We start from the raw sequence: 23,387 nt of genomic DNA, 5'->3' as shown, positions 1-23,387 counted from the left end.
GTAAGTCTTCATATAATTGGTCAATTTCAGTTTCTTCAGCACCCGTGGTTGGTGCATAAACTTGGATTGCTGTGATGTTAAAAGGTCTGCCTTGGATTCGTATCGAGATCATTCTATCATTTTTGAGACTGCATCCCAATACAGCTTTTGCCACTCTTTTGTTGACTATGAGGGCCACTCCAATTCTTTTACGGGATTCTTGCCCACAGTAGTAGATGTGATGGTCATCCGAACTGAATTCGCCCATTCCCGTCCATTTTAGTTCATTGATGCCCAGGATGTCAATATTTATTCTTGCCATCTCATTTTTGACCACATCCAACTTACCAAGGTTCATGGTTCTTACATTCCAGGTTCCTATGCAATATTTTGCTTTACAGCATTGGACTTTCCTTTCGCTTCCAGGCATATCCGCAACTGAGCGTCCTTTCGGCTTTGGCCCAGCCGCTTCATTAGCTCTGAATCTACTTGTACTTGTCCTCCGCTCTTCCTCAGTAGCATGTTGGACGCCTTCCGACCTGAGGGGCTCATCTTCCAGCGTCATAACTTTTATATGCCTTTTGTCTTTGTCCATGGAGTTTTCTTGGCAGGGATACTGGAGTGGCTTGCTGGTTCCTGCTCCAGGTGGATCACGTTTGGTCAAAACTCTCCACTATGACCTGTCCATCTTGGGTGGCCCTGCACGGCATAGCTCATAGCTTCTCCGAGTTATTCAAGCCCCTTCGCCATGGCAAGGCAGTGATCCATGAAGGGGATGATGCATTTTACCAGCTGGAAAAAGCAGGGGTTACCACACAAGAAGGGCTGGCAGTTTTAGATCCAAAGCTGCAGCCATGAGAAAGACAGAACGGGCTTTGAGTGTAATGCTTTGAACCCCTCTACAGCAGGCTCAGGTTGTATATAGTAGAGCAGACTTCCTCAGACTTGGCCCTCTAGATATTTTTGGCCTACAAATCCCATGATCCCTAGCTAGCAGGATCAGTGGTCAGGGATGATGGGAATTGTAGTCTCTAAACATCTGGAAGGCTGAGTTTGAGGAAGCCTGTACAGTGGTACCTCGGGTTACATACGCTTCAGGTTACATACGCTTCAGGTTACAGACTCCGCTAACCCAGAAATAGTACCTCAGGTTAAGAACTTTGCTGCAGGATGAGAACAGAAATTGTGCTCTGGTGGCACAGTGGCAGTGGGAGGCCCCCATTAGCTAAAGTGGTGCTTCAGGTTAAGAACAGTTTCAGGTTAAGAATGGACCTCCGGAACAAATTAAGTACTTAACCCGAGGTACCACTGTAGTAGAGTGTGACTAGAGAGGCAGAAAGGGTGCTAACAGTTGAATCTTAAGCATGACACAGAAGATAAAACACGTTTCGAGTGTGTTGGGGGAGGATTCAGCTGCGTGCCGAGACCCTTCTAATTCCTGGATCCAATAAGTGTTAAAATCTAAGCAAGGATTTACATACCTGGACTAGCCAGGCTATCTTCATAGGGAGGCAATAACCTAAGTTTGGGTCATTAAGGTAACAGAGGACGTGGCTTTGTGCCAGATAGAAAATGGTAGTCAGGAAGACAAAGGCCAGAGTTGATGGTTGAGTTATGGGAGCTAGCAGCTCAACAAAAAGTCATCTGGTATCTTAAATGGATTTTGGGCTGGGATTTGTAGTAACAACCTAATTCACATGGCTGTTTTAGTTATAGAAATCTGTTAACCAATTACGTGCAATGCTTATGTTTCACTGCCATTATTGCCCTCAAGCACACTCAGTAGCTTATATACATGTATTCCTTCAATTTCAGTAGCATACATGCATGAAGCCCATTCTATTAGCTATTAAAGGAAAGTTGATTCCTTCTTTTCTGAAGTGCTGCATCCAAAAAATAATTCAATATTGTCCTTATGCACTCTGATTATTGACTTGGACTTATCCGTATCCATCCACTTGGCACCCACTTTGCTAGAACTTTAGCTCAAGGTTCCTTATAAAAAGGTGTTTAATAGCATCCAATTTGAATGGATTTCTTTTTGCTGTTTGTAAACTTTATTTTTGCCTACATTCTTCTGTGCTTGGTCTCGTTTCTAAAATATGCATGTCAGATAATAAAGATTACATATTATTTTAAACAATAAGTTGTGAGATACATTGGGGATAACATGGTTAAAAGGTAAGGTAGAAAATCTTTAAAGAAAAATGTTAACTACTTCTCAGTGAAAACCAAATTCACCCTGTGTTATGCTATGCTCAATAGGCTTTTCGTTCTTGCCAAGTGAAAGGTGTTCGGGAAGGTAGTTACAGTACTTGCTTCTTGAGGAATTGTACAGCACCAGATAGCTGACCTAGCAAGGAAACAGAACAAGGAATGCAGAAAAATCCTTTTAAACTACTGGACTACTTACATTCAGTGACACTGCTGTCTAAACATTACTTAATGGTAGGCCTCTTAGGCCCTGCTGGCAAAATATCTACACAAAGGAGTTAAACAGATTGTTGAGTGACAGGCTCTGTAGGTGTACAAGAATTACTAAAACAATAGTTCTTATTTCAACTTCCTGTTAGGGCCAATATACCTCCTGCTTTCTGCTTCACATAGGTTCTTCAATTGTCTCTTGCTACATCCACTCCAACTAATTCAAACTGCATGATGAACGGACTGTAAAAAGGCAAATATGAGACAGAAGGAAACAACACATACCTTTCCTGAGTACATATCAATTTAAGGCAGGAAAAGAATAAGCAGAACAATGGTGCCTTTCTTTTCCTCTAATACCGCAAAGTGTCCTCAACAACTTGCCACAGAAAACTGTGGTGTGATTGCTGCCTGGGTGGGATCTCTTTGCACCTGTGCTGGAAGGAGACTAGGCTTAAGGCCAGCATTCCAAGCAGCTGCCAACCATTTAGCTCACCTGTGCAAGCTACAGGTTGTGTCAGCTGAAGCTGAGGTAAAGTTCAACACAACCTTGTAGGAGAATCCTGTTCAGTGCAGCACACAAGCAGTCTGGGAAGGTGGAGGGTGGCTATACTTTTCCTCTTTGTAGTTTCTTCACAGGATTGCAACACTTGCTCCCCTCTGCTTGACAAAGAAATTGGCTGCCCATATTCTGTGTGAGGTAGAAAGTGTTAGCAGCTCTTGTTTTATCTGCTGCTAAGTGGATGCTACTAATTGTTTGAGCCAGCTTTACTCGGTCTTCTCCCACTGTTTGTGCTGCTGCTTTCAGAAATGAACTACAAGCACTGGGTCAACCATGAGCAATGTGCCTAGATGATGTGACAGATTCTGGGGAAACACTGTGTTTGAAGCACCTATGAGGCTGGTTTGATTGAACTCCAGGAAATGCAAGGGATAATTACTATTTGGGTGTGTCTGTTTTGAAATCCCACATGGGCATAACCTACTGATAAACAAAACTTGCAAGAGGCTGCGATCTACTCACATAAAAAAAACCTGGCAGTGATCTACCCCTTTGAGGGGAGAGGTTCAGGTCAAAGTTGTTGAGCTTTTTTGACCTGTTGGACATCCCTGCTCTATGACACCTATGGAGAGCAGCCTAAGGGCAAGTTGCACAGTACTTACTTTTCTGTCCTTGAACATCTGGCTACTGCTTCCCAGCATTCGCCACTTGAGGCTGCTGCCTCACTCTGCCTTATGAGAGGGCTGGTTCTCATATTTTATTTTAATACATGACACTCCAAGTACAAAATCATGGGCATTTCTAAACACTTGCTTAAGGTAATTTAATAGCAATCTCCCACGGTAGCCCTGGGTACTATGAGGAGTACTAGACATTTCACGAGTCATTCACCAATCCCAAGATTTGTTTGGAAAGCTATGATAGTTTATATTGCAGTGTAAAATACAATTCCTCATACACTACTATATTGCAGACTACTTTTCTGGGTTTATTGTTCTAACCAGGCAACCATATTTTCTTACGTTACAGCCACAGTGTAGAAGGCCAGTTGAACAGTTCCTGGATTTTAAAATCCAACGGAATGTGTAGGGTGGGGGAGCAAAAGGAACATCTAAGAAAGAGGAAGACATTGCTAAGTTTGCACATGCTGCATATTACCATGGACTGCTTTGTGCTATATAGCGCGGCAAACCTGTGAGTCATGAAGTGCACGGTCTTTGGGGAGCTCCAGGCAATCCCAGAACACAAATATATATAAATCACACATTTGCTTATGCATATTTGTCACATTATCAAAAATGTAATATGCAAGATTTGTCAAGCAAGACACTACTATGGTGGGTCAATTAAATCATCAACCTTGTCTGTAACAGGAGTTTCTTTCTACTGAGTCTTATCATACAAAGTCAATGAAGTAGGCAACCATGTACATTAGAACAGTGGAAAGGGCAATTCTCCAAAAGGCCTTATCTGGAAAGGACAGCCGTTAATATATGTATAGCTGTCAAGCTATCTTTACCTCCTCATATACGAGTCTTAAAGCATTACATCTGAAAGAAACATAATGTAATATTTCCCCACTGCTGACTATTATTCTATTCATTTTTCTCAGGACATCTCTAAAACAGAAGACATTACATTCACAGGGGTTTTAGAGACTTTATTTATGTATAAACAATTTAAACACTTTGCCATAAATTATCTTTGCCTGTCTCTATTCTTTGCTTAGCAGCAAATTAAAATTAATATAAAAACTCAATGAACAATTCATACATGTATATTACAAAAAAGTTCTGTACCAAAGTTCTTATTAGACTTGTTTTTATATATTTTTTAATTTCTCCCCCCCGCCCTCGGTGACCATAATGTGATTGTCTCAGTTTCTCGACCAAACAAACACACTAATAATTTTTTCTTTTTTTAAAATCTGAAACAGTGATTGTGCCTTCTGGCTGATGTATGTACAGGGTGATCTGAATTGGTGCCCATTTGCAATAGTGTTAACACAATGCCCACAGCTCTACTAGAACTGATACCAACAAACTACTGAATCTAAACAGACTACACCCTGTAACTGTGTTATACTGTCCACAATGGAATCTTCAAAGACATACAGAGTATGAAATTTATCAGTAGTGATTTATAGCCACCATTTTGAATTGAACTTTACACTCTGCCCTCTTTGAATAAATTAACTTTAGGCCAGACAAAAGCAGGGTTGGAGTGCAAGTGCAGGTTTATATTCCTTAATATACTTCTTTTGCTATTTCCAGTGCTCTGTTGCTCCTGTTCTCATTTCTTCCAGTTGCTACACACAAATCACCCCAGAAGTCATGTATTAAATGCACCTGTATTTTGCTTTTAAATGAAAAAACCTCTTGAATGTTTATCAAACAAGCAGCCTGAAGAATCTTTCCCCATCAGCTGGTCTAGTGGAGGTGGGTGGCCCTCTTGAATATCTTGAAAGTTTGCTCACGTGTGAATGGAGTGAGGTAATATAAGATGAGGCCTTCTCTTTAAATATTTTTTTTCTGTTTTGATTTATGTTTTCTTTAGACCCAGAACAAGTGGGTAATATTTATGGGGTACTTTTGAATCTGCACGGTTTAAAGTTTTCAGTCTGGCTTTAGTCCACTTCAGGATGTGGTTTTTAATCACTTGGATAGCAGCATTGAACTCAAAAAATGTGAGCTTTCTTGCCACTTACTATCCCAAAGTAGCTCAGCCAAGTGCCCCCGTTGGTCTTCATCTCCTTAGGAGAGGAGATAACAGTTGTAACTACTGGTTCATCCAGACAAGGATGACAGCAGGTTAATTTGTTACCTCTTTCCCATTTCATTCTGTCTTAAGAACTGGATGTTGCTGCTACTGTCTGCCAGCTCTGGGTACTGCTCCACTGGGAGCACATAGTATCCTTCATAACCTTGAACCCTCCCTGTGCTCAAAAGCTGCTGCTTCTCTCCTTCAGTCCACAGGCGGCTACCCTCTTTGCCATCCCGTGCCTTCTGCTGTTCTTTGGCCCAGGCTGACCCCAAGGCTCGCTGCCGAGCTTGGTCCAGCACTCTTGCCTTCTCTTCATCCAGTGTGTCAGGGGTCAGGCCATAGCGTATGTTAAGGAGCAAGGTGGAGTACTGGAATTCAATATTTGTAAACCTTCGAGTCCTTCCATTGATTAGGAGGGTTGGCTGGGACACCGTAACGTTTACTCCACTGTCCAGCACCTTACGCCCACTGGTCATTGCCAGGGTAACAAGGTCGCCGTCAGATGAGCCAATCTTGACAAAATAATGGGTGTCCTTCCCCTCAATGCTATAGTGCATCTTTTCCAAGTAGTAAGCATTGTTAAGCACTGAGGCGATCTTTCGACTGTCTTCCGTTGTGACACTTGAAACCCCTGTGGTTACTCTGCCTTCCTTCACGGCAAACATGATCCCCTTGCCAATAATAGGAGTGGTGGTTGCAAACCAGTGACCTGCTTTCTCTCTTATATTGGCATGTAATCTTTTAGATATGACTTGTCCCTCAAGGGCCATGAAAGCTTGGTTGTGCCTCTCTGTTGTCTGCTGGACTCCAGTAATTAACTAGAAAAAAAGGAGGGAGAAAAGTTACATTATTGTTGAAGCACAAACAGTAAGGGATTATTTAATTCAGGGATAGTGAATCTGTGGATTCCAGATGCAGCTGGACTACATCACCCATTGCCCATGCTGTTCAGAACTGATGGGAGTTGAGATCCAATAGCATTTAGGAAGCCACCTGTGCTATAATTCTCATTGAAAGCCCAATTCACATGAATAATTTCTCTTGCAGATCATTTTACTATGATACTAATCAAGTTATACCTAAACCTCACGATTTATGCAAGTGCACAGAGATCCTGTGCAATACAATTGTAATGTGTTCTGCATGGGGCAGGCTTTAAATATTATTTTGAAACTTTACCTGGCACAGAAAGCAACTGCTCTAACACTTGTAGGGAGCCAGGCATTAAGAACATATAACACCACTACTATATTAACTGCATTTACTTCCTGTTCAGTTCTGGGCTCAATTTAAAGTGCTGGTGTTTAAAGCCCCAAGCAGTTTGGGGCCACACTATTTTAAGGTCTCACTGTACCCATGCAAACATGCTGAAGCCCTAAGATTGAGATCCTGCTCACCAAGATTGATAAGGAAATTGAGGGAAATTAAAAGTATTACTAGGTCTAGCTGGCTACAGATGCCCAGACTGCCAGGCCAGAAAAAAAGTTAAAGGGAGCCCAGAGTAGGCAGTGGGCCCTGGCAGCTGTCCAAGGTTGCCAGGTGTTGACATCAACCCTGCAGAGACTTACCTGGTGGTAGCACATGGCCACCACGACTGGAAGCCATTGGTAGCCTTAACCTTTATAAATTTGTCAAACCCATTTTTAAAAGTTATCAAATGAGATTCAAGCTAGTAGTAACCATGCAAAATCTTATGCATTTGTGAACATATTTTACAATGTGGTATCTGAAGTATTTTGCAGAGGAGAGATACCACATCCAATTCTGACATTAACAAAGGCAAAAAAAAAAAGAAAAGTTTTTGACTATATTCATGAGAATGAATTAGCCCAAAATTATTCAAGCTTTTAAAATCCAAAACATATTTTTACTTATGTTTATTATGTTTATTAATCCAAAATAAAAAGTGCATCTGAGATTATTTTTGGATTTGTATCAATAAATAGTTCAACTAATGTTTGCAGCTAAATTTTAGCAAATAATTTGAGGTAATTTTTGAGAGATGATCCCTCTCACATTATGTTTAAATAAACTGAGAAGCAAAAATTGCAAGTTGCCCACAAATCCAAAACTCTACCAAATAAAATACTAAGGATTTTGGCATTATTTTGATTCAAGCATGCATCTTGACTTTATGCATGACACTTAACCACATATCACAATTTTTAATGCTTATATAAAAGGTGAGCAGAAAAGGTGTATGATATTACAAAATGAACGTCTGAAAAATTATTGTGGGAGGTTTTTATCCATGTTAATCAAGCAGCATTTCAAAGGTAAATCCAGAAAGGTCTGCATGCTGCAATGATGGCAATAATCTGTGTTGACAGCAAACAAATGTGCAGAGTATGAAATCCAGCTGATTCAGTTTTCTTCAGTTTCATCAGTTTTACTTTACTTTCTCAAGTATGCTTGCTATTGTTAATTTGCAAAATAATGCTAAATGCAACACGAACCAAGGTAAATTTACCATGTGGTGAGAAAGAGCTTTTACTTACCTGTCCCTTTTCACATGCCTGAGACACTGACAGCTCATAAGGAGGTGGAACAAAGTACATTTTTGCTCTTGGGAAGCCAGGTATAATGTTGCTGAGCTGAAAGCCAAACATCACTAACCAGCTTTTCACATCTGAGAATTAAAAGTAAATATGTGTGAGACTTGAAGGTGTGCAGTAAACATCTGTAGCAGTGAACCTGAACTCCTAATTATAAGGCAGGAGAAGAGTTTCAAGATTTCTACCCTACTTCTTTCTTTTTTTACTTTGACATTTGGATAACGAAAATTCCCCAGCAAGTGTAAAGGACAGGTGTTGTGACATTTGCACTAAAAACAGATTACTGAAAGGGAAGCCCTCTTCTAAATTATATTTAACCCACAGGAATCCTAAGAGCCAGTGTGCTGTAGTAATTAGAGTGCTGGACCAAGGAGACCTGGACCTGGACCTGGGAGACCAAGGTCCACTTAGCTATAAAGTTAAGTCATCTTGTGCCAGTCACTATTTCTCAGCCTAACATACATTACAGGGTTGTTGTTTTTTTAAAATATTTTTTATTAAGGATTTTCTTGTTTTACAGAAGTGTAGTGCCTCGTTTTTTTTTTCTTCTTCTTCTTCCATGTAACGTTTTTACAAATCCGTTTCATTTGTTGAAGCATTAGGGGGAGAAGAAAACAGAAAGAAAAAAGAAAGGGGGGGTGGGGAGAGGGAGGATGGATGGGGGTGGGGTCGGGTGGCGGTGTTTCTATTATGTTTAATGTATGTAGAGTTTGGTGTCAGCGTTGCTTGTGTTGTTCACTTGTGTTCCTTTGGTGGTGAGAGAGGTTGGGGTTGGCTTAGGGTGTGATTGTTTGCTTGTGATTGGCTGTGGTGATCTTTGTTTTCGTGTGTGAGTGAGGTGGGTGGGTGTTTTGGATCAGGTTAGCCATATTGATTTGTATGCTGTTGGTGGATTATTGTCATTGTCCTGTTGGGCTGTGTATGTGATAAAGGGGAGCCATACCGGGGTGAAGGCGTGTTCTTCTGTTTGTCCCCGTGTCAGTTTCAGTTTATTAGTTAATTTTTCTAGTAGGGCTGTTTCCCATACTATTTGGTACCATTGGTCCATGCTTACTCCTGACAGGTCTCTCCAGTGTCTGGTTATGATGTTTCTGGTTGCTGAGAGCAGGTGGGTTATAAGTTCTTTGTGGTGTAAATGGGCATTGTTGTCTTGGAAGATGTTTAGTAGGGCCAATTCTGGGGTGATGTCTATTACTTGCTTAGTTATTTTACATATTTCTTGTATGGCTGTTGTCCAGAATAGTTGAATTTTGGGACACTCCCACCACATGTGGAGGCATGTGCCTGAGGAGGTGCACCCTCTCCAGCATTTTGGTGAGGTTCCTGGGTGTATTAGCGCTAGTTTCCTTGGTGTTAGGTACCACCTGTAGGTGAGTTTCAGTGTGAGTTCTTTTCTTTTTGTTGATATAGATTTAAAGGGGGGTTTAGACCACATTCTGGTCCATTGAGTGGGGTTAATCTCATAGCCTATGTCATTCTCCCATTGTTTTTTGATTGTGTCTAGGGGATTTGCGGGATTTTGGAGTAGTATTTTGTATATTGCGGATACCGTCCCTTTACCGTTTCCCTTTGTTGTTAGGAGGAGGTTTTCAAAGGTTGTCAGGGGCCTAGTTGCTGCTGATTTTACTGTTGGGTTGTTTAAGAAGGCATGTAGTTGGTGTTGTGTTAACCAGGTCATTTGGGTGTCTTCTAGTTTGTCTTGTATTTCTTGTGTTGACAAGGGTTTGTTATTTTTATAAAAGTCTATTAGGCGATATAAGCCTTTGGTTCGCCAGGTTTTTGTCTGGAGGTTTTGTGCTGCATGGTAGAATAATGGGTGGTACGCCAGGGGGATTAGTGGGGATGGGGTTGGGGATAGTTTGCCTATTTGTGTTTTCCATGCTTTGAGCATGGTCTGTGTGTACCTGTTAAGTGTTGTGGGAATTTTCTTTAGTTTGTTTGGGAGGAGTGGGTATGTTGTGGTGCAGGTGTTTTCAATTGTGTCCCTCTCTAGGTGTACCCATTGTTTTGTCTCATCTTCTAGTATATATGGGATTATATGGCGTATTTGGTTGGCATTGTAATATGCTTCTATGTTGGGGATTCCCCATCCTCCTTCTGAGGTGGGGAGGTGCAGGTATTTGGGGCTTATTCTTGGTTTTTTATGTGAGAAGATGAAAGAGTGTAGTTTTCTCTGCCAACTGCGAAGTTGGGTTGAGGGGATCCAGATTGGGAGGGTTTGGAATAGGTAGGTTAGTTTTGGGAGTGTGATCATTTTGATCATGGCTATTTTGTCTGAGAGAGTGAAATTCCTGTTATTCCATCTCTTTAGGTCTTTGTTAATTTGTCGCCACAGGGGCTTGTAGTTGTGGAGGTACAGTTTATTGAGGTTTCTGGTTATTTGTACCCCTAGGTATCTGAACTTGGTGTGGCAAAGTTTTATTTTGGTGACCTTCGTGAGTTCTTTTTGGGTGTGAGGAGGGGTGTTGAAGCACATAGCTTCTGACTTTGTAAAATTTACCTGTAGGCCCGACACCATTGCAAATGTGTTGAGTTCTCTGATTAGGGAGGTTGCTGTGCTTATGGGGTCTGGTGTTGTGACCATTAGGTCATCTGCAAAGAGCCCTAATTTATAGGTTCTGCCTTTTATTTCCACTCCCTTGATGTCTGTGGCTGCTCGGATGCGGATTGCTAAGGGTTCCAGAGCCAGGATAAATAAGAAGGGAGACAGTGGGCATCCTTGTTTCGTGCCTCTTTGGATAGCTATAGTATTAGAATCCATATTGTTAGTTCTGCATTTTGCTGAGGCTTGGGAGTATATTTGTTTGAGGATTTGTAGGAAGTTGGGGCCAAATTTCATGTTAGTTAGTACTGCTAATATGTATTTCCACTCCAAGCAATCAAAGGCTTTGAGGATGTCTAGGGACATAATTGTCAATGGGAGTTTGGTTGCCTTGCTGTGTTCTTTCAGGTTCAGTAGTTTCCTGATAGGGTCTGTTATATTGCGGCCAGGGACAAAACCAGTCTGGTCTGGGGCTATTAACTTGTGTAGGACATTACAGGGTTTTGTGAGGATAAAATGGGGTGAGGTGGGAAACTATATATACCGCCCTGAGCTCCCTATGAGAAAAGGTAGCACATAAATGCTCTCAGTTCTACTACTACTACCAATAAATTTTAAAAGAACTTCTGAGCATACCAAATACTTTATAATATCTAATTTTGTGGTTACACATTGAAATGATTATTCCACAAAATGTTCTCAAGTACCGTGACAAATATTTTACCTCAGCTAGTTTCACTATGATGGGAGGATAATGTCAAAATACAACAGTGTCTATCCACCATCAGATAAACAGATTCCCCTCCACACCTGCAGCCCCTCCATGTTATCCCCCCAATAGAGGGTTGGGGAAGCCTCTGGAGCAGATATTGGGGGCATGAGGGCTGCAAAGTACAGAGGAGTCCTGGTATATGAGTGGAAGTCTACCAGGGCATTGTTGGATGTCATCCACTGCCTGTTTCTCAAAGTCCCTGTTTTCAGCAAATCATTTAATCCTAGAAGAAATTATGGCCTCAGCTAAAGTATGTCTGCACTTATCTTTGACTACTAAATGTGTGCAGAGCAGTTGTTTATGGAAAGCTGAAGGGACTGTCAACTTAGAAAGCAGTGCTGAGCAGCTACTTCACCAGGGGTTTAATAAATGTACAATATGACAGGATAACCTATTCCTTCTCTGTATGTGTGAATAATTATTGTTGCAGCTTCAAGCAAATATTGATAGTTCAACTAGTCTGAAAATGAGCCAAGACCATAGAAGCCCTAACAGATGTTACATGCCAATAGGCCCATGGTTTCTTAAAAATAAAATAAAAAGCAGCCTCAGGAGCCTCTAACTTTAAACATAGAACAGCGGATAGTAACAGTCCTTAACTCTTCCCCTTCCAACCATTTTTACACTCAACATGCCCCCTTTTCCACTGTTGCTACACTTAGAGCTGGGATTTAACATAACACTTTCAGACCACTAATCAGTCCTCTCCCTTCCCCCCTTTTTGCAGCCTTTATTAAGAGTGTATCACAATGTAGTTACCCCAAACGCCAAGGTGACTTTTAAGAAACAATACATGTCCAATGAAATCCTGAATAACCTAATCATATATACTTCCACTTTCTTGAAATATAATTTACTGTTCCTTGAAGTTTTAACCTCCCCTGAAATTATAGTAGCTGCATTTATGGGGAGGGGGTTCTTAGTCATAAAAGAGGCTGTGACTTTAATTATGGCACACTCCATGTTCTATTCTGAAAGATTTTCTCTTGAATAGCTCTTAATTGCCTTTCTTTTAAGAAATAGTTAGCATCTAGTTCAGCACTGTGTGATTCTACTAAGAGGCAAATTAGTACCAGTGGAGTAGAAGTTACAACTTCCACCCAAGCTCAAGGCATGCAGTTTATATTTACTATCTCCAAATGTTTCTTAATAGTTCTCAGGAGGAAGAATTATTTTAAATTGTAAGGTTTATGCCTGCCCCCCACCCAGCTGGGCTTTAAACTGTAACTCCTACTGGGTTTGATCCTCAATCTTTTTAGGATGATGGCATCATTTTCACTTCCAGGACATTATGAGCCAGATACTATAGTTGTTGTTAGGAATGTGGCTTTACTTCTCAGTTCTAGCACTAGTTTATTTAATGGACCTTTGCATGCAACTTTTCTCAAGGCAATGGCTAAAAACTCACTGAATTAAATGGCTGCATGACTGCAGTGTTCCCATCTGTACAATGAAGGAAGCAGTGGCATTGCATCTGTAAATCAAGGTGAGGTCTGCTTGCAAACTGTCATTAGCACAGTGTCTTACAAAGAGATCAACATGAAGCTCTTGTACGGCATTCAGCATTTTAAATTGGCAAGCTTTCTTCATTTGCATGAACTTCAGTGGTTTTGTTTGTTCTCCCAGTCAGCTTAGAAACTTTGGGGATCAAGGTCATAGTACTTAACTAAAAATATGCTGATTTGTTATCAGGTGGGGTGATATCAGCTAATTTCAGAGTACCTTAAGGCCACAGAACTGGATGAAGGACTGCATCCCAATTTGAAAAACATGAAGCCATGAGACCCTTTCTCTGTACTGCTGAGTCCCAAAGTTTTAAACTGAAAATAAACTTCCATTTTTTTTCCAAGCAGAAGGATTCTGAAGTCTTATTTGATACTAAATTATTTACCCAAATACAAAATCTATCCTATACACGTTCCACAAATCTAACTTCCACAGATTCCTAAACCACAAATTATTTCTCACCTGTCACATAGTTCTTTAAATCCAGTTCATTGCTGAGAGGGTTGTTGCTCTTGAACATATACAAGTTGAATGGGGCAGGTTCCTTACCAATATTTTTCCACATTGTATAGTCGGGAGAGGTCCAACGTCCAGCCAAAACATCATAATCCCTCTGAGTAAAATGGACCAGTTTTGTTAAGGGATCATACAATCCTCCATGAAATCCAATTACTATCTGGAAGTCAGGATTAGAATCATAGTAGATTTCCCCATATGCCGTGTACTGTAGTTGCTTGATCATGAGGCCATTGATACTGAACACTGCCAGAGGTGTACCAGTGTTATCTGAGGCAACATAGTATTCTTCTCCACTGCTGCTTTCCATTGCAAACAGATGACCTTGCAGATCATAGTAAAGAGAGGTAATTTCTGAATTTGAATGATTATACACATGTGTTATTCTGGTTGGGTTGTGAAGATCAGCATAAAAGTATTGAAGGTGGTGTCCCAAGTTGGTCTTGTAAGAAGCCCGTCTTCCTACGCCATCATAACGGTACTGAATACTCCATCCATTAGCCTTATTGTAAGCTCTTGTTAAGAGCCCTTTGGAATTGTACTCAAATATGTCAGAACCTCTTTGACACAGAAAGCCATCATCATCGATTTTATACTGCATATCACCTAGGCGTGTAATCCTATCTCTTAGATCATAGCGCAGTGGCATCAATCGTACACTGTTTCCGGGATTCAATAGATGCAAGTTGCCATTTAGATCATAACTATAACGCCAGTTTGGTCTATCATTGACTGCCACACTTTGGAGTTGCCCATCTCCATCATAATCATAGGTGTATTTAGTTGTGTTGGCATAAGGCCCAAGCTTCAATTCTCTCTTAGTTACCCTCCCCATGCTGTCGTATTGCACTGTCATCCAATACATGAGCGATCGGAACATTTCATACTGAACTTCTTTAATGCGTCCATGTGTATCAAAGTGTTTGCTCAGTGTCATTACAGCTGTAGTGATTATTTGATTTATATCATAATAGATTACCCCAAATTTGCCGAAGTGTTCTACTTTGCCTGAGATTTCATCGTAACGATAAAGGTCAACTGGAAGAGGTATCTCACTTATTATAGGCTTGATGCTAGCAATTCGAAAACTATTATCATGATAGGTATAATCAAACCTCGCATTGACCATACCTTCCTCAGAGAATCTGTAAATCTGTTTGTCAACCAGAGGGCCAATTTTACGATAGCGGATTGTACAAGAAAAGCCTCCACTCTGTAGGTTTACCATCTTGAGAACTCCAGTTGTTTCGTCGTATCCAAAAGTCACTGCTGTACTGTCATAAACTATTTCTGACAACTTGGATAATTTCCCATATTTGTAGAAAACCTGCCGACCAGTTCCTAAAAAAGATGTTTTCAAAATCCTTCCATCATCGCTGTAATCAAAAATTACGGAGGCATTACTCTCTGGAGGGTTATAAATATTGCGAATATAGCCGATAGATGTGTGAGTGGACATACTGTGACGAGCAATGCTTGGCATAGTGACAGCATGCAGTCGGTCTGAAGAATCATATTCAAAGATGTACTGCCGCTGACTCTGAAGTAGTAGTACCATAGACTATAAAAAAACCATAAAGAATATTAATTATATGTTGTACGGTCAAGAGCGTACCAAATAAAGTTTTAGAATTCCAATCCTGAAAACATTAATAAGTTTAAAGAAACACTGAAAATTACTTCTATGTATGTGACAGTTCCACCCACTGCCATTAATATATTTTTAATACATATGCCAATTAGCTAGTAAAAAACGCAATTGTCAGATCTAAACTAAAATTGATAACCTAAACTGCATTTTGTCAAATTCTATTCATTTCATGCACTATATTTAAAGAAGGGGAAATGCAATTTTTAAAAAAGTTGCCTCCTTTCTGGATCCTGACATTGTTAATTAAGGGTAGGATTCAACTAATGAGGTTTCCGCAATGGGGCTTTGCCCCCTCCTCCAAACCAAAATTGGCTCAGGTGGGTGTGTGCCAGGTAAATCCCGAAACAACACACAGAGGAAGGAGGGCAGATTGTTCTGTCTGGCAAGTTGAAATGCTTGCCTTGATGGAACAATTGCCTTAGCGTGATGTTGAATTCCTCCCCAATTAATTAACAAATGGTGGTGGCTTTATTCAGTGCCTAGATCCACTGAAATTCATGGACCAAATTTAGTTATGTCCATTAATTTCAAGGGGTATGTTCTGTCTAAAACTTAGTTGAATACCACCCAATAGTTTGGGTTTCTTTTAAAATTATTGCATAATTTTAAAAAGATCACCTAGAAAGGTAAACATGGCATAAACAACTAATCTTCCTAAAGGAGGTTAAGAGATAAACTATGTGTTGCTATTCCACCTGGTTTAGTCAGTGATATTAAGCTTACTGTTTTCTTACCAGAAACTGACATTTAGAAGACCTTTCATAACAAAGGTGCATGTATATGTAGTAGTCTTTCCTGCTTTATGGCAAGACCAAAATGCCAAAAGGTTATAAAAGAATTTCTACTAATTAATATATGTTACAATCCTAAACACACTTACCAAGGAGTAAGCCCCAATAGACATAAGGAGGAATACTTCTGAGTAAATGCTTATGACTCTGCTGTTAGAAACTCTTTGGCACACACTTTTAACTATTTGTACATCAATGTTTGCAATATATTAGGTGCATGTCTATGTTTAGATATTTCCCACAATAGATGGTATTCCATGTCTGTAATGCTGTTGGCAAAAGTTACCTACTTTTTCCAGGTATGTGTAACTCCATACTTTTCCATCAGCAAACATGCGGGAAATAATCCTGCCTTGTTTATCAATATCTGTCCTTTCACTCATGGCACCACGCTGAAGTCCAGCCAGCCGCCCATTGGAGAAATAGGATACATTCACAGCAGCAAGCCCACTGCTGGGTAGCCAGAGAAAAGGGCGTCCCAACTGATCATAAATAATACGCAGTGTAAACTTTCTGTGATCATCGTATATTTTCTCTGTACGAATGTTTCTGTCATAATCAATGGAAAGCAAGTTCCTTCCATGGACCTGTTTAAACAAAAGATAATTTTGTTTACTTCAGTAAATAATTTGTCATTTAGAAATTCAGTGTAAGAACCATGTAGGAGGAGCATTCAGTAAGTTCACTAGTAAATTTCCAAACAGATTTACTTAGAACTTTTAGCTCTAAATGTTTTACATGACAATAAAATAATTGCATCTTTTTGTAATTGGATGTTGATCTTCTTCTCAAACTAGTTACTTTACTTGCAACAGTTCAATACAGTGGTCTGGAATATTAAACACCCCCTCCATTGACCCTATAACCAAACAGGTTATCTTATGGTTTTTGTGTGAGGTAAAACTTTGATATTGGAGACTCAGGCAGAAGTTGAACAAATAAGAAAGATTTATTATACAGAACTAAGTTGGTAGAACAAAAGGTGTCAGGAAATAAAGTTCTTTGAGGAAACAGTTAACTTATTAATACTAAATCTAGTGGATGTTAAGGCTTCTAAACAAGGTAGTTAACACACAGTGTTTTTAAACTCCAGTTGCTTGTTTTGAATTATTACTCTCTAAGTTAGATGTTACAGGTTTCTAGACTAGATGATAAATTAGCTTATTTCACTTCAGTTCCTTAACTAAGTTGTTGCAGTGTTACAGCTTAATACTTTGGTTTTTAAACAATGTGTACTTTCTGTCAATGTCCCAACCCAGTCACACTTCTGAGGTACTTCTAGTAGTATAACAGACCCAGGGGATCACTACACCCCTGTTAACTTGCTTGGGATTCTTCTCTATTTAGAAGATCACTCCCCTCCTGAATGAAGACGCAAGTAGACTGCATCCTCACAACTCTACTTCTCCTCACTCAAACTCGGCCTTCTAGTTAACCCGTCTGAATACTCTCACAAGACACTATTCAGTAATATCAGAAATATTAAAAAATGATGCCCAGAGGCATCGGGGTAAGTGAGCAGGAAAAAGACTACATATATTTCTTATCCAGCAATGATTTCTCTCCCACCCACCCTTACCTGGCTAGAAAAAGCAGCCCAAAAATTTAACCAGAACTGAACTTCAGAGGGTGAACCTTTTGCAAGGCTATAAGATAGCCAGGCTCATAGCAGAAGCATACTTTCAGGCAAGCAGATCTGAAAATATTAGCATGAGCCCTAAGTGTTATAAGCAACTTTTACATTTAAGAGTGCTATCTATATAGGTCACGGACTAATAATTACAGTATTGTGATGTTCATAAATGATATGGGATTCTAGATAGTATAGGATAGGGGTGATCAAAAGGTAAGACTGGATGATTTGCAGTAAATCTACACTCAGCTGTTTAACAACAGCAACAACGACAACAGCAACAACAAAAGGCTTTCCCCACCAAATTTAGATTGCTAAAGTGAAGAAAACCAACCAGAAGTGGACTGAGCTTAGTTTGGGTTCTAGTACTGAAAACAAATTCGTAGGGGCAGAATGTGCTCAGAGGTACCCTGTGCTTTAATTCTATATCTTCTGCACCTGGTCCTGACTAATAGATATTGGGGGTTGTAGAAGAAAATGTAGATCTGACATGCCTGAAATCTGGTATATGAATATGAAAAGATGGTCAGGGAAAATGTGTTTGGGATTGAATATGAGACATACTATAGGATGACACATCTAATAGTAGCATTTCCCCTTTTCACCTCTCAAATTCTAACCACTTTCCCCAATGACATCTGTTACTTTACATTTATCATGCTTTTAATACCGGCCCCAGTCAGTCAGATGGAGAGCTTCTAAGAGAGATTCTCATTGCCTTGCTCAGCAAGGTGCTCTGTAGCACAAGTATTGGCTAAGCTATAAATTACATTTGACTGCTGCCCCAGGAAAGACAGTAACAGATTGAAAAAAGAGTGGACTATCGCATCTGCACAAGTGTAGTATAAGGCCATGGGCATTCCTGTCCCTGCTGAACATGCATGCTGATGAGCTGACTCACAGCCAGAAAGATGCTGCTGTGTTGCTTAATGACAAGCTAGGGAACTTGAAATCAGCCTGCAACACAGTCAACATTCATTAGCCTGAGCTAGTGCTTCTCACACTAATGTGGGTAAGATTCTATACAGAGACAGAAAACAAAAAGTCAGTTTCTGAAATGCTTCTGCTGACAGTCCTGCAGCAAAACATGCTCTCTGTGTGTAAATGCAAATGCAAATAGGGCAATAAGTGGAACTAGTGTGGACTAGCATAATGACGTGTCCCCCTTAAATTTACTCACTGCCTTAAACTACTCACTTACAAAACTCTTCTTTATCATGCAGAATTCCCCTTTCAGCTATCTTCTCCCAGCTACCTATGTATATAGATTTCTCCTGTCAATCACAAGCTCCTCCCCTCAGGTTACTGTGTCAAGGAAATTTGAAGATTTTAAACTTCCAGCAGCTATGGAGTTTACATTATCTTGATATTTGAGCCTCTGAGTATTTGCTAGGTTTCTGCATTTATCATACACTCCCCAAAACAAAACAAGAGAAATATGTAACAGACAGGAAAGATATGTGTGCCCCTCTGATAAGCAATGGTCCATACAAGTAGCCCAATTCCTTCATACACTTAAATTTTGAAATCACAAATGAAGTAAACACATCTATATCCTCTTAAGAAATTCCTGATAACCAGGTCACTCCATATCCATGAACCCTGGTGAGAGAGCAAACATCGGTAAGAATTCAAAATGTTGGGACCAACTGACATGTTGTACTTGCCAGAGGGTGAAAGAGGAGAGCGCAAAATATGGTCTGAAGCTCAACATAAAAAAAACTAAGCATGGCCACTGGTCCCATCACCTTATGGCAAATAGAAGGGGAAGAAATGGAGGCAGTCAGAGATTTTACTTTCTTGGGCTCCATGATCACTGCAGATGGTGACAGCAGTCACAAAATTAAAAGACGCCTGCTCCTTGGGAGAAAGGCAATGGCAAACCTAGACAGCATCTTAAAAAGCAGAGACATCACCTTGCCATCAAAGGTCCGTATAGTTAAAGCTATGGTTTTCCCAGTAGTGATGTATGGAAGTGAGAGCTGGACCATAAAGAAGGCTGATCACAGAAGAATTGATGCTTTTGAATTATGGTGCTGGAGGAGACTCTTGAGAGTCCCATGGACTGCAAGAAGATCAAACCTATCCATTCTTAAGGAAATCAGCCCTGAGTGCTCACTAGAAGGACAGATCCTGAAGCTGAGGCTCCAATACTTTGGCCACCTTATGAGACGAGAAGACTCCCTGGAAAAGACCCTGATGTTGGGAAAGATTGAGGGCACAAGGAGAAGGAGACGACAGAGGACGAGATGGTTGGACAGTGTTCTCGAAGCTACAAACATGAGTTTGACCAAACTGCGGGAGGCAGTGGAAGACAGGAGTGCCTGGCGTGCTCTGGTCCATGGGGTCACGAAGAGTCGGACACGACTAAACGACTAAACAACAATAACAACAACAACAACTTGCCACAGGAATGCTGCTGAGTTTTCAAATAAAAGATAATAACATTTTAGACTGAACGGCAGCAGGCCTGAATTTTAAAGCTTGACAAGGGGGTGGACTAGATGATATTTGGGATCACTTCCAACTCTACAATTCCATTGATTTCCTTCAAACCTTTTCTCACCATGCAGTGGGAAGTTTCAAGTGCAGTGCTTACCTTTCCTCCTTTTGGAGGAAAGATCACTGGAGACTTCTGGCATTTCAGTAATGTTTGATTAATTTCCAAGTGGAGCACAGGTGGGACAAACAGGATAATGCTTCCCTACCAGGCAGCTAATCCACTGTATGCATCAGTTCCCTGGAGAAAGTTATCTGCAACCCAATATGCTTCCACAGCAAACTGATAGCCTTCAGCTTGCTGACTCTTGCTTCTGTCTCTATCTCATTCTGTGTTTCTTTGTTCCAAAACCACACACACAAAAAACCTGCACCTTTCCTATAACAGAAGCGGGTAACATCTTCCCCATTTAGAATATTCCAGAGAAATCTCCAACTATTTACCTGTCATTGGCTCCCAATGAATACTGTAATCTGTTTAACAAAAGACATGGCCCCAACCCTCTTTCAAAATAAATCTTTTTGTTTTCTGAGAAGCAACCTGGATTAATAAGAACAATGTAAACCATTCTCTTATTTGTTTTTCACAGTCCACAGTTAGGCAACACTTGGTTAGGACCAACCAAAATATTTATTCTGTGGATTTTGCATGTTTCAAGAAATTTAAGGTAGTCAGCTGATCTGGCACCAAATGTTATGGGCCTCAGGTAAGCCAGTTATTCCCATTTGTTTGAATCCTAAGCAGCAAATTGTGAGATCCAATACCTAATCCAATACATACCTTTATGTTACCTCTTTCATGATAAAATGTCACAAATCCAGGCCAACCTTTCTGAGATCTCCAGAGCTCTTCATTAGGCAAGAAGGTGGACAAAGCAAGGTGGAATGGGATGGGGGGTTATGGTAAGAAAAGTACAAGAATTACGGTGGATGTTGCAGCTATAATGCCAGCTTTTAGTTTGCTTCCAAGATGGAGATTGCAGACTAAATAACCTGCCATTTCCCCCTGGAAAACTGCCTTCTGCCCTAGTCATATAGTCACCACATTCTCATTCCAGTGCAAAGTACCCTTTGAACCAGCCTTCCTTCCTTCCTTCCTTCCTTCCTTCCTTCCTTCCTTCCTTCCTTCCTTCCTTCCAGTACATGCTAGCACAAAGAAGCTTTAAGCCCTTGTTTGCTCATATTCCTCCAAGAATTCCCACAGTAAATGGATGTCCACATGAGGGTAATATACTTGCAATGTACAATAATTACTTGCTCTGATAAAAATCGTTTGATGGAGACTAGAAGCATGTCATCTTTATTCTGTTCTCAAATAGTTCACTAATTTCTTATAAAAGGAGGTAAACTATAGATCAACTCTCAACTCTACCTGTTTACACCCAAACAAGTAATTCCTTCCCCAGTCTTACAGCAGAACTTTTAAATTGCACAAGTGCTGGAACATGGTGGGAGACGCCATGTCCTGGTCATATGGTTGGCAGAAGCAAATGAACCCTCTGGATGTGACTGGAACGATCTTTAAGGTAAGCAGCTTTCAGATTGTCCCTCCAAGCAGAGCCCCCAACACAGCAAAGCATTTACAGCATCTTTCCATGTTGCAGCTGTAATCTTTGCATTGGGTCTTAGTCAATGGTAACTATGCCAAATGGATGCCATATTCCTCTTTTATAGGTAGCTGTCACTTTCTTCAGATTCATATTTTTGAAGGTCACACAATAAACACACAACATGTAAGAAGTTGGTGGTCGGGGTCTTTCAAAAGTGAGAACAAGGAATTGTAGTAACCTTAAATGTGTCATGTGCAAACAGTGAATGCTGTAATACAAAAGATAAATAACAGCTTTCACTGGAGACGGACCAAAGAATCCAGGCCAACCCTGTAATCTAATAAAGCTTCTTAAGCAATTTAATTGTGAATGCACCATTAATAAAGTAGAAGTCTTTAAATTAGATATCTTTTGACAGCAGTGACTACTTAAGAAGTATTCATCGGTTCCTGAGAATCTGTTCTTCAGCTTATATTTTACAGTAGCTTTGATTAAGCAACATTTTCTCTTATCCAAATTTAAACAGCACATCAAACAATATGGAAATAGACCCCCAGCCTTTCTTGAGGACATGAAAGTTATTCTGAATTATTTTCACAGCAAGGGTGAGCTCAATTCCCACCCCAACCCACTCTGTAGGAATTCTGTTACAGAGAAAGCAATTTGAAAATTAATACAACTCTATATTTGTAAGGAAATAATTTTTAATTATCATTCATTTTCTGCATTCTGATTTTTTCCACTTAATGAAGTAGGTCTCTCTTTACCATGGTTTTCATTTCCTCAGTGGATAAGTCGTAAAAATCACTATTCATGCAGGATTTCCCAGAAAAGGTTTTGATACTGCCAAGTAGGCTGTCTCCAAAGAAACGAGTAGCTTTTTTATTTTTAAATGAATCTTCGTTTAAGCAACAACAAGAAGTCAAAATTCTTACCCTGCATTTCAGAGGTCCCCAAAAAGAAACCTACATCTGCCTACATCTCGTGTGTGTGTGTGTGTGTGTGTGTGTGTGTGTGTGTGTGTGTAATCTTAGGTGGAGAAAGAGGGTGCCCACTAATAGTCATCTTCAAAACAGCCCTCTCCCAACTTGTGATTCCTAGCAACTAGTACTCAGAGGCATACTGAGGCAGAACAGAGCCTCCGTGGCTAGTAGCCATTGGTAGCCTTATCCTCCAAGAATACTGTATTTTTCCGTATAGGTTTTTTTCCATAAAAAATATCAAAAATTTGGGGGCGTCTTATACAGGGATACATCTCTCCCCATTTTCTTAAACAGGAATTCTCAAAAATAGGGGGTTTCTTATACATGGGGGCGTCTTATACACGGAAAAATACAGTATGTCTTAACCTCCTTTAATGCCATCCAAGTTGGTGGCTATCACTCTGTCATGTGGGAGTGAATTCCATAGTTTAACTATGTGTTGCATGAGGAATACTTCAGTCCTCAGTCTTTCAACATCTATTGGATGACCCCAAGTTCTATTATTATGATAGAGAGAGAAACTTCTCCCAGTCTATTCTTTTGTCTCATCATGTCCAGTTTTACACACCTGTATAATGTTGCCCCTTACTTGCCTTTTCTCTGAGCTGAAAAGCCTCAGATGTGGCCTTTCTTTCTACAGGAATTGCTCCAGGCCCTTGATAATTTTGGTTGCCATTTTCTGAACCTTTCCCATCTCTACTGTATCCTTTTTGAGGTGTCA

The 23,387-nt window shown here is 40.3% G+C and overlaps 1 protein-coding gene and 1 long non-coding RNA gene across 20 annotated transcripts in view; one reads left to right on the top strand and one right to left on the bottom strand.

Annotated features, from left to right (window-relative positions):
- Positions 1 to 4,544: 4,544 nt before the first annotated feature.
- Positions 4,545 to 23,387, bottom strand: part of TENM2 (teneurin transmembrane protein 2) — a 782,612-nt gene continuing 763,769 nt past the window's right edge. For all 19 annotated transcript variants that reach the window (XM_081845776.1, XM_081845777.1, XM_081845770.1 and 16 more), the window contains 4 exons: positions 16,292 to 16,588; positions 13,506 to 15,120; positions 8,167 to 8,297; positions 4,545 to 6,486 (listed from right to left, as the gene is read on the bottom strand). In XM_081845776.1, the coding sequence (XP_081701902.1) occupies positions 5,725 to 6,486; positions 8,167 to 8,297; positions 13,506 to 15,120; positions 16,292 to 16,588 (2,805 nt within the window). In that variant the 3' untranslated portion in view covers positions 4,545 to 5,724. The remainder of the gene's footprint in view (positions 6,487 to 8,166; positions 8,298 to 13,505; positions 15,121 to 16,291; positions 16,589 to 23,387) is intronic.
- Positions 20,061 to 21,414, top strand: LOC309333467. The gene is made up of 2 exons (XR_014152530.1): positions 20,061 to 20,840; positions 21,274 to 21,414. It is a non-coding gene; the product is annotated as an uncharacterized lncRNA (long non-coding RNA).

Source organism: Podarcis erhardii (assembly GCF_964252035.2).
Source record: "Podarcis erhardii genome assembly, chromosome: 2".
NCBI classification, from domain to species: Eukaryota; Metazoa; Chordata; class Lepidosauria; order Squamata; family Lacertidae; genus Podarcis; species Podarcis erhardii.
Note: the sequence above shows the minus strand (reverse complement) of the source record. Positions and strands in the feature narration are given on the sequence as shown.